The sequence below is a fragment of the Lathamus discolor genome, chromosome 2, assembly GCF_037157495.1.
Source record: "Lathamus discolor isolate bLatDis1 chromosome 2, bLatDis1.hap1, whole genome shotgun sequence".
Classification (NCBI taxonomy): Eukaryota; Metazoa; Chordata; class Aves; order Psittaciformes; family Psittacidae; genus Lathamus; species Lathamus discolor.
Genome location: NC_088885.1, coordinates 14136254 through 14147519, shown reverse-complemented (window position 1 = coordinate 14147519; position 11266 = coordinate 14136254). Strand labels below are relative to the sequence as shown.

The window sequence follows — 11266 nt, the reverse complement described above, 5'->3', positions numbered from 1 at the left end:
CCGGGCTGCGGGGCCAGGGACGAGCCCTGCGGAGGCAGCCGCGCTCTGCCCAGGTACCGGGGTTTGCGCCGCACCAGCCCTGCCCCAGTTTCCTCCCCTCCTTACTCCTCTGTTACCTTTTCCTCCTCCTCGTCTTCCCTCCTGTTCTCCTCGGTCCCCTCTCTGCCGTTCCCCCCGCCCCACCCGCGGGCGCAGCCCCCGACGCCGCGGCCGGCCCGGGCGGTGCTCGGCGGGGCCGGGGAGGGAGTGGCCGGGCATCTCCCGGCAGGGAAACGGGGTCTGGGGCTGGCAGCCTGTCTGTGCGTGTGTGCGCCGGGGGGAGGGAGGCCTGGGGGCCGGGGGGTGCCGGAGGAGGGACTATGGGGAGAGGAAGGTATAAGAAGGGATGCGGGCAGGGGAGGGGGGTGATGGAAAGAGGGGGTGCGGGGCCGAGGGGCAGGCGCTGACAGCCGCTTTCCCCGCACCCACAGTCCCCTCCCCTGGTGCCGCCGTGGGGTGGGACTCCCCGGCGGGCCACTGTCTCCCGTCCTGCTACCCTTACCCACCCCGCCGGGGTCGGTGCTGGGCCAGGCTCCCCCACCCGACGGCGCGTCCCCGGGACAGCGGCTCCTTCCGGGACGATGCCCCGGCGGCTCGGCGGGGGCTGGCCGGTGGCTCCAAACCTCGTCCCGGCCGCCGCTGTCCTCCTGGGCGCGCTCTGCTTCCCCGGGGCGCTGGCCTCCTCCCTGCTCACAGGTAAGCGGGCGCGGAGGGGCCGCTGAGGGTGCGCGCTGCCCACCGGCCGCCGGGACCCGCCGTCGGGCGCGGGAAGGTGCCACCGCGTGGTTTAGGGCAGGTGAACTCGGGAACCTCGCTCCCCCCACCCCCCCATCCCCCTGAGGGTGATATTTTCCTGACATCTGGGACGCGGAGGGAAACGCCGAATCAATTTCTAGGGCAATCGAGGAGCCATTCGATTGTGGGAAGTGATTCCAACATGACACAATGGAGGCTAATCAGCGCTAGGGCCATAAAGGGATTTCTAGTTTGATGCCGTTTAACAGTCAGCCTGCTAATTTTGACTCATTTGCCAGTTGGCTGCCGTGCGTTACAAGGATGCTTGGTTCAGGGCTCGTGCTATGCTCCTGGTCCAAGTCCTCGCAGTGTGATGGACAGCTTTCCGCTGATCTCAGTGAGCTCTGGAGCTGTTGTTACAGAAGTCTGCTTTGCGTGGAGTACTCGTTATTCTCCACACGTCATCTGAGAAGAGAAAAAGCGTCCTTCTTTGCTATAACTGGGACACAAAGAAAGTCTAGGTTGGTGTGGCAATAAAGGGCCAGTCATTTCCCAGTTCCCTTTGGAATCTTACAGAAACGCTGAGCATCCTTGCTTGCTTGAAGTGGGCAAAGTAAGGCAAGATTTAAAATCAAAGGCTAGGGGTTAAGTGTGAGTGTAATGAGGACAATTTTCAGAGCCAGCTGGGGGAATTCTGTCAGTGTTCTGAAACCTGTGTTTCTTTTACAGGATCCGTTGCAAAATGTGAAAATGAAGGGGAAATTCTGCAAATACCGTTTATCACAGACAACCCCTGTATAATGTGTGTTTGCCTGGTAAGTTTGGATTTCAGATAGGAAGAACATTCAGGCCTGTGCTAAGAGTAGCTTCATGGAGAGGGGAATATTTCACATAATCAAATCTTGGGTACCTCTGTCGCATTCATGTAACACAAGGTTATCTCAGAGCTGAGCTAATGGAAAGTAATCCCATCCATGATCTGGCAATCATTTCTTTGGCTTTAAAACTCTGGGGCTCAAAGTTGTACGTGACTTTAATCTGACATTGTGAAACCACATTTACTATGTGAGTTTGGGCCAGGGGGAAGAACAAGTCAGGGATGCACACAACATTCTTTGCATGTAGTTCAGCGAAGGGAGTGAAAGGTAAGGCTTGGAAATGCCGCTGCTTCAAGCTCCCACGTGCTTAGTGTCACACGGTGGTGGCTGAGGAGCTGCTCCAGGGTGCAAGGTGAAGGCTGCAACGTGATGCTACATGCTGTAGTAAGATGACTGTGAAACCACAAGCGATGCTTTCATCAGGGCGCTTTGTTCCAAGGATGATGCTGCCTACTGTGCTGGGAATGCAGTGGTTAATAATGTCGCTAGCTGTTACACATTTTGGGGAGAAACATTCCCTTTCGGCTTTGGAGTTAAGCGTTTTTGGGAGTAATTCAGCTGGACAAGCTGAGGCTTAGGAGATATTGAAAAACAGTTGTTCTAAATAAAACTCCCTACAATGTATTTAAAAGAAAGCCATAAAACCTTAATTTGCTGTTGAATGCAAAGGAAAGTATAGACCAGAAAGCACTATGTTTTACATTTTGGAAGTTATAGAGTAGCTGAATGTACAGAATGTGCTCTACTTTAGGACTGAAATACCAACACACCCTCTCCCCCCTTCTATTATTGCTATTAATATTACTAGCATTAGCCAGCATTATCATGTCTGTAAAAGACTTAAAGAATTGTTTCAGACTGCCTTTTAGAAGGCAGTTTTGGCAACTGTAGGTCTCTGATCTTGAGCCCGTCAAGGCTGACATATATCAATGCATTGACCTCTATAGCTTTTTAAGTGAGACTCAGTGATAGCTTTTTAGCTAATAGTAATAAAGAATAAGTTATCAATTCTTCTGAGGAAGAGGAGGATGGGATGTGGTGAGTAAAGAAATGAAAGGGAAAACAAAAAAAGAGACAAAGCTGTGTTTTATCATGGGTCACCTTCCCAAGTATGTCTGCCACCACTCTTGCTAATGGAAGCTGGTGTTAACCAGTGAGGAAGCAATTTATCTGTGAAGGAGCAGAAGTTCAGCCTTGGGCATCAGGGCAATAATGCATCAGGGTAAAATACTTGTATTTATAGATCTCTCTAGACCTTGGCTTTATGAAATCAATGAGGACCCTTTTAGTGCATGAACGTGAAGAACTGCAAAAAGCAGTGGATATAAGAACTCTAAATCTCTGTGGTTTCTATGGCTTGCTTTAGTGAAATGGCAGCTGAGGGCATTTGGCTCCCCTCTGTGCAAGGAGGACTCTATGTCTTACTAAGAGTACAGATGTCTAATGAGTTTCTGCAGTTACCTGCACTGGATACGATCTCTTTTATTTTTGCCAAAGGGTATATGTGATCTCTGTTTCTTGAGTTGGAAGCTGGGAGACCTGGTAGAGGAGAAGGAAACCAGTCTGGATATACTGACTTTAACGCTGTGCAGGATCCAAAGCAATTGGACAGCCCCTTGCTGAAATCTTTGTTCAGGCCTGCCACAATGGAGAAGATCAATTTTAAGAGGTCCGGGGAGAGCAGAAACAAAAGAAACAATGTGGTGATTTGTGTCCAGGAGGGAAGAGAGAACCAGGTTTCCTTACATCCAACTGGAAATATTGTTGTTTAATAGCAATTCGGTGAGGAACTTCCTCTTCAAGACTGATCATACTCTTCAAGTGCATACCTCACGGATGTTTGTATTGTAAGAAAGGAGCAACTAGAGTGATTAATCAGCTGTTCCAAGAAGGAAGCAATTGCTGTCCAGGAGAGGACAGAACATTCAACAGAGGGCACTTGTGTTAAAAACACCAGTAAAGTGAGTAACTGAAATACGGGATTCGATTATGGCAGGTCTTCCCTAGCGGTGATTCATTTCCATGGCTGCAAGCTGCCATAAATAACTGGACAAGTTGCAGAAATCTAAATGGCTCTGGGAAGAAGAGGAATATCTAAATAACTCTCTTCCAGGACTTTCCCTGTCTCACAAGTGAGAGAAGACAGAACTGAAATGTGAGAACTGGATCATCAAGTGTTTGACAGACTGACTCTGTAGGTTGTGTCCTGAACGGGGATGCATCCCAGCAAGGGAAAAGAGGGAGGCAACATAAGCAAAGTGATCTCCAGCTTTCTCTTCACAGGCTAAATCACTCGGGAGGGCAAAGCAACAGGTAGTGAGTTCTACGTAAGCTCTTAGCTTCTAGCTCTTGTTTTAGAGGTACTGTTTTAGACATACTGTTGATCATGAGTACAGAAGGGACACTGGTGTGGATCTCCTAGAGACAGGCAAGTCTAGCTACCAAACAAGACGAGTTCTTTCTTGAGCATCTGCTGTAACATGTGGGAAGAGAAGTTGTGGTAGTAGGGGAGTTCAGATGGGGGGGCATGTGCTGGAGATTTTGGGAATGGTACATAGTCATTCACTTCTAAAGTACAGGTTTCTGTACACTCTTCTAATAAGAAGGCACTGCACCCACCATGAGATAGGTCTGCTTGGACTTCCCTATTTGTGAAAATGAAACGTGGTGGAGTGTGCAGAACAGCACTGATGCTTGCCCTTAATGTAAGGAAATAGGTAAGACTAACTATGTGTGTTTGTAACTGTACATTGTAGCTCCATGTGCAAGAACAACCAGCTGAACAAGCCACTCCGGCTCAGATGTGGAATTCCTTAATTTGTAATTTATTTGTCTCTACTTTATGGTCTTCATAATGGCCTTAAAAATAGTAACTTTTAACGTCTGTAAGACAATAGTTTCTGTGTGAGCCTTTACAATTACAACACTTTAGCGATGGTGTATTGCTGTCCAACTAATCATCTCTAAGCACTTAATAAACACGGGATGGATTTGATCTCCAAAGAACTGGTCATTAATTACAGCTGACTGCAAGAAGTGGCCACTTTTATTTTATTTTTAGAGAGAAACATCAAAGTCAGAGAAAGATTGTGGTTTATCCACAAGGAATTTCTTGTGGGAGTGTGATGAAAGCTCAGGTCTCCTAACTCCTGGACTAATGGATTGACTACAAAGCCATCCGTTCCCACTTCATGCACTTTCACTTTACAAGTGGATGTGGGTAGTATAGTCACAGTACGATTGCACTCATGTTCTTTTTCTGTCTCTCTGACAACGGGCAGGCTGCACAGATGCCAGGATTTTGGTGTGTTGGCTCTCCTGAGCTTGTTCTGAGGCACGGATGGACAAAGGCAGATTAAAACTGACTTCATGATCCAGAGGTTTTGAGAACTATGATTTATGACTTGCCATTGCTATCTGCTTAGTGCTGTTAGAGCTAGTGTGCTTTGGTCTTCTGCCCACTTGCACTTTGCATGTCTGTGGTTCTGCATCTCTGAGGAGACATGCTATCTCCGGAAAGCCACCGTGGCAGCTGGCTTTCCGTAGGGTTTGGGATATTGGAATAGGACAAAGGAAGCTGAAGGCAATTAAGATATTTAGATTAGGTGTTAGAAATAATGCCTTACCCGAAAGGGTGCTCAGGCATCGGAACAGGCTGCCCTGGGCAGTGCTGGAGTCACCGTCCCTGGAAGTGTTCACACACCATGTACATGAGGCCCTCAGTGACGTGGGTTAGTGGTGGCCTTGGCAGTACTGGGGTAATGGTTGGACTTATGTTCTTAAAGGTCTTTTCCAACCCAGCTGATTTTATGGTTCTGTGATTTTGAGAGTACCTGCTTTCTCGTGCATTCACTTTATGTGCTGTTCAACAAAGATACTGCCAAAAGCACTGGCATCTTTAGTATTCAGATCTAATAGGTAAAACAGATATGCGGAAGTTGCACTAGAAAATGTTTTTTCGTGAAGCTAGGTCATATAAAAGTGCAGGACAGCCCATTTCTGAGGGCCGTGACTGAGCATCCCGTTGCAGCTGTGTTTATAGCTGCAGACTTCTCTGATGAAAGGATGGAAAATGACGCAAGCTGCAGCAGGCTCTGTATCAGAGGAAGATGAACAAGTGAAAGGAAACGCTGGATGTGATGGGCAGTAACAAGGACTAAGTCAAACAACTCCGTGAATTAAAAATACTGTTGTCAAAAAGAGGGAAAATATTATTTCAGATAATGATGTGGCCCTTGACAGTACAAAGAAAATATGTCAGAGAACATGTAATTGTGAAATTATTTGATGCTTAGTGGTCAATGGTAAGAAAATCTCATGTCCTGCTGGCTTCTGAAAAATCAAAGTAGTGCAAGTGTGGGTTATGAAGTTGACTTGAAAAAATTTGAGTTTTAAAGAACTTGCCTGAATTGGTAATGATGATTATAGATAAAACTATATAATTCTGATGGATTTCATAACCGAATTATGTTGATTCCGTTTGAGAAATGGATTCTTTTATTCTGGTTATTAAATGCTTAAAGTTGAAAGCGATTGTATTTACACTATTTAATGCAAAAATTACCTTCTAAAAATGCTCTCCTACATCTCTAAGCTCCCTGTGGCCTGGCAGTGTGCACTTGCAGCCTAGAAACCACCCATGTCCTGGGCTGCATCCCCAGAGCATCAGGTCAAGGGAGGGGATTCTTCCTCTCTACTTTGCTCTGGGGAGACTCCCCTGCAGTCCTGATCCAGCTCTGGGGCAACAGCATCAGAGGGACGTGGAGCTGCTGGAGCAAGTCCAGAGGAGGCCATGGGGATGCTGCGAGAGCTGGAGCAACTCTGCTCTGGAGCCAGGCTGAGAGAGCTGGGCTGGGTCAGCCTGGAGAAGAGAAGGCTCCTTAAGGGGAGACCTTAGAGCAGCTCCAGTGCCTAAAGGGGCTACAAGAAACCTGGAGAGGGGCTTTGGATAAGGGCCTGTAGGGACAGGACAAGAGGAATGGCTTTAACCTGCCAGAGGGGAGATTGAGATGAGCTCTTGGGCAGAAGTTCTTCCCTGTGAGGGTGCTGAGGTGGTGGCACAGGGTGCCCAGAGAAGCTGTGGCTGCCCCATCCCTGGCAGTGTTCAAGGCCAGGTTGGACAGGGCTTGGAGCAACCTGCTCCAGTGGAAGGTGTCCCTGCCCATGGAAGGGGGGCTGGAACTTGATGAGCTTTAGGGTCCCTTCAACCCAAACCAGTCTGGGATTCTGTTATTTGTGGGAAAATGATTTTACTTCAGTCCATAGGAGCATTTCATATACCTTATGGCATTTGAGGAAACCTAACATGTCGTGTATGACAGTTCCAGATTTTTATATTTCAGATGTGAAAGTTTTGGGCTGAGGGTAGTGAAGGCATGACTAAATTTCTGCTAGTAGAAACAAAATGTCATAAATGTGGAAACTCACCACATTTTGGTAAGTTTTGGACTTTCTGTATATCAAGGATTTTGAAATGTTAGGATGAAAATGCTATTAAAAGAACATTGAGGGAACTTTTGATTAGATTTTTATATGGGTGTCAGCGTATAAAATAGGCATGGAATATTTAAGTTCAACTCTGGTACAAGTACAGTAAATGATCAAGCACAGCAGAGTTTTTGTTGGTACAGCTTTTTGGCTGGAAGGTATCTGAAACTCAAAATAGAAGTAGGCTCACACCTGATATTACGGCATTTGCTTTCAAGAAATCTACTTCAACATGCACTTGGAAAAGACATAAAAATGCTACAGCCCATCAGAAATAGATGGAATGAGAACCTGTGCATAATTGTAGGAAGAGAACATAAAAACACCTCAGAGTTAACTTAGCCTAAATTAAATCTCTGAGTGCTGAGTTGGTTGAAGGTGAGATGAGCTCAGCAGTGACAACGATGACCAGTGTTGGTGGTGGTGAGAGCCATGTCATTTCATGCCCATTTATCATCATGGACCACGAACACCTTGCCAGAAGCAAGCAGAGATCCAAGAACAACCTACCCATTGGCCAGTGGTGTGTGTAGTTTTGAAATGAATGTACTAAAAATGCCAGCCGAAAGGGACACGTGAGAAGCCAGGAACTACAAAGAAATAGATGAGTATACCTCAGCTAACAGTGGCCTTCACATTGCAAGAGCTTTATCATTTACTGTACTTGTACCAGAGCTGATTCATTCTCTGTTCTTTCAAGAGAATGAAGGGGTTTGTTTTCTGTGTGTTCTTTGTGGGGAGAAGAGGATTCTTCTTATTTTTTTAGGCTTTTTATTCCCCCAAATAGTTGAGAACAAAGTGAGTTGTGTCAGGGAACAGCTGATAAAAGGCAGTAGTGATCTTGACAAACCACATCTAACCCAGAACCATTTCCCCCACCTTTCTTCCTCTCCCCGTCCCTCATGCCTGCGCCTCTGTCTTGCCAACTGCACCTGAGGAGTGGTAATCATATGTCTCAACCTTTTATCACCTAAATGCAGAACAGAAGGAAATGAATGTGAGCCAGAAAGTGTAACCAAGTGTTGGAAACCTGAGAAAAGTTTGGAGACAGGAGCTCAGGAAACTAGAAATCAGAGCTTTGCTTGGCGTAAGCTTTATTCGGCATGAAACATCGTTCTGTAGTTTAAATTTCCGCCTTTAAATCCAAATGTGCAATGTAGAATTTGACCTTTGCTCATAAAAAAAAAAAATACATTAAATTCATCGTTATAAGACCTCGTGTTCTACCTAGTTTTGAACTGACAGAGTAGTGAAATCAAGTGCAAGCAAACCGAAAAGCCCAGAAGAAATAATCTCAACTCCTGGTCCTCCCTTCATTTCCCTCTTAGCTGCCCCAGAAAACCTCAAACAAGCCCAAAACCCCAGACCAAACAAAACACAAAACCTCACTGTAAACTAAAGCAAGAAAGCGACTTGATTTGTTGGGTTTTTTTTTTTTTACCTGTAGCATAGTTGATTCCTGTGGCACAATACACAAGTTGGAAGCGCAAGGCTAGCCTGAGAGCAAGTGTTTGACACATGTTCAGTGAAGATGGCAGTGTTTTAGTACAGCAGGATTCAATTGTTGTTGCGTCAAGGTATAATGTGGCCCAGATGACTTTTAGTGGAGAAGTGCATATTAAAATAGAAAATAAAAATCATCAAACAATTCTTTCATACCTATTTTATTTAATTTCAATAGTTTACATACATCAACTACAGAATCTACCAAGGCTGCATCTTCTTTCAATTTAAATATTTTTGGTCTTTATTACTTTATAGTATAATCAGCTTTCTCTTCACCCACAAAAATAACAAACAAAGAGACACAAAAGCCTATGATACAGTAGTGTACTGGTAGTTTTCACCCCCCTATTACTGCAAAAGAGAATGTTGTTTTGATCTGTGAGTGAAGGGTTCCTGGAACACAAACATGCTCCAACATGATAAAAGCTTTATTAGTTTTTATCTCATTTTAAAAAGATACAGATGTGTATGCCATCTCTTAAATAAAAAATGAGAAAACCCAACACCCCAAAAAACAGACCCTGAAAACAAAACCATAAGTCCATGTCTGGTGCAGCTGGGTGTCCAATATGCGCTTTGTCGTGGAGACCAAAGAACGCGCGTGTGTGTGTGTGTGTGTGTGTATCGAGATGGTTTTGTAAGTGACAAGTGAACTGAATCAAGAGCCCAGAGCTGGTTAATTACCTGTTGTGGAAATGACTGCTTTGGTAGGTTTCCCTGAGAAATGATTCAGGTATGTTCACTTGTTCTTGATTCATGTAAGACCTGTAAGAAAAGACTTTGGCCTCTGTGAGAATGAAACACAAACTATCTATGGTAGGTGATGGTTGCTGTAGCTTGAATCCTCTTAAGTTTTCAGTAACAGTGTTGAGGCAATGTTCAAATCAGTTTACTCCCATATACAGATATAGCCACCTTGCCCAAGTTCTACCATGTGCAACATCTCATCTAATTTTCTCCTCTGAGAAATGATTATGAATAGTATAGCTGTATGTTGTGTATGTGCCATCTGTGGACCTTTTAAAGTCCACTTTCTGCACTTTGCTTCATAACCCAGAGCTGCCTCATAGTGTGGCACATCCCTATGCAGGTATGTTTGCCTTCAGTTCACTGTTCTTTAGCATGACATTTAGTTGATTATTAACATTGTGCACTGTCATATGTGACAGCTTATGATGAAGCCTTTCTGGAAATATGCAGGCTAGAAGAAGCTATTTAATGTTGTTCTCGGACCACATGGGATAGTGAAGAGTTCACTACTTGCACATATTCTAACTTACAATCAGCTGCATTGAGCAAACATACATGTGCACACAGTGCTGAACTGATTATAGGTCTTGGCAAAGCCCTCTTGCAAAAGATCTGGTGATATGTCACTGTAATGATGGTGAAGATCCAATCCATCAAGTATGGAAATGAGATTCTTTTTGGCATAAGTAAAGAATCAGAGAACTCAAATACAAAATAACATATTTAAAATATATAAATAATATGTGGAAAAAATATGGAGGGCACAAAAATGCCATAAACTAAATGGAAAAATGTAATATAAGTTGCAAATGTCTTTGGAATGTGTCTACAATAAGTGCAAAATGGATCAGTCTGAGTTAAGGCACTTTTTTATTGCCAATAAGAAAAACATTATTAAAGAGCTGGTCCAATATCAAAATGGCATTTTAAAAGCATACGGTTACCTGTATATAGTTTTTATTAGCTTTCAAGTTTCTTCCATTGAGTTGTTAACGGTCTTTTTAAGAATTATGGTCCTGTAATTGAATGGCTCACAGTGTCAGTACTTCTGCTGTTCTGCTTTGTGCTGCCATATAAAAATAGATATTTTTTCCCCACCAAATATCTGGTTTTATTTCCCCATCATGTTTTAATAGAAATTTTTGAGGGAAGAAAAATATTAAGCCACAACCAAAAAATCAAATGAAAATGCAACTGTTTTATATTGAGCTTATGGTCAAATAAAAGGCCATTGTGAAGAAAAAACAATATTGTATAAAAGCTTTTACCTGTAATACTACTATTAAAATTACTATCATACCAGTACTTGCTCATATTGTACCTAATAACTGCTGTAATTACTTCCTCTGAGGCCTCTTGGCCTCTCTATCTTATGCATTTAGCTGCAGCTAAAGAATTCCTAGTCTGACCATTTGTCCAATTGAGTTCTGTGCAGCATTTTGCATTCAGCTGAATCAAGTGCTGAGATCTGGGTCCAAGTACAGTGTGGACCCCATCTCTTGTCATCCCCAGGAGCTGACCTTGTGTTCTGAGACCTGGATTTTGTATACTTTTTGTCTGTTTCCTCCATTTATTTACTTATTAGACTTTATTCCTGTGTCTTTCCCACCACTCCCTCTGTCCTATTTTCCCTCTGTGTCTGGAATCTAGATAGTGAGTGTGCTCTAGTGTGTCTGCTCTAGATAATGTTCCAAGATGGGCTGCTAAAATAGGAGTGCGTACTGTCACCTCACTGAAAAAAATCACATCTTCATGCATTGACTGTGAATTGCATCCTTTTAACTTGTTTCCTTTTCCATTCTACACATCCTGGCTGTAGATTTGATTTTCTGTATTATATCTTAGCTTTTTTGGAGAGGGAAGCTGTAAAG

The 11266-nt window shown here is 44.2% G+C and overlaps 1 protein-coding gene across 5 annotated transcripts in view; it reads left to right on the top strand.

Moving 5' to 3' along the window:
- Nucleotides 1-350: 350 nt before the first annotated feature.
- The window catches only part of BMPER (BMP binding endothelial regulator), a 148284-nt gene continuing 137368 nt past the window's right edge, over nt 351-11266 (top strand). For 2 of the 5 annotated variants that reach the window (XM_065665813.1, XM_065665807.1), the window contains exons 1-2: nt 351-735; nt 1504-1589. In XM_065665813.1, coding sequence (XP_065521885.1) covers nt 621-735; nt 1504-1589 — 201 coding nt within the window. In that variant the 5' untranslated portion in view covers nt 351-620. Of the gene's footprint in view, nt 736-1219; nt 1296-1503; nt 1590-11266 lie in introns of those variants that run through there. The other 3 variants (XM_065665810.1, XM_065665806.1, XM_065665805.1) reach the window with 2 other exon arrangements.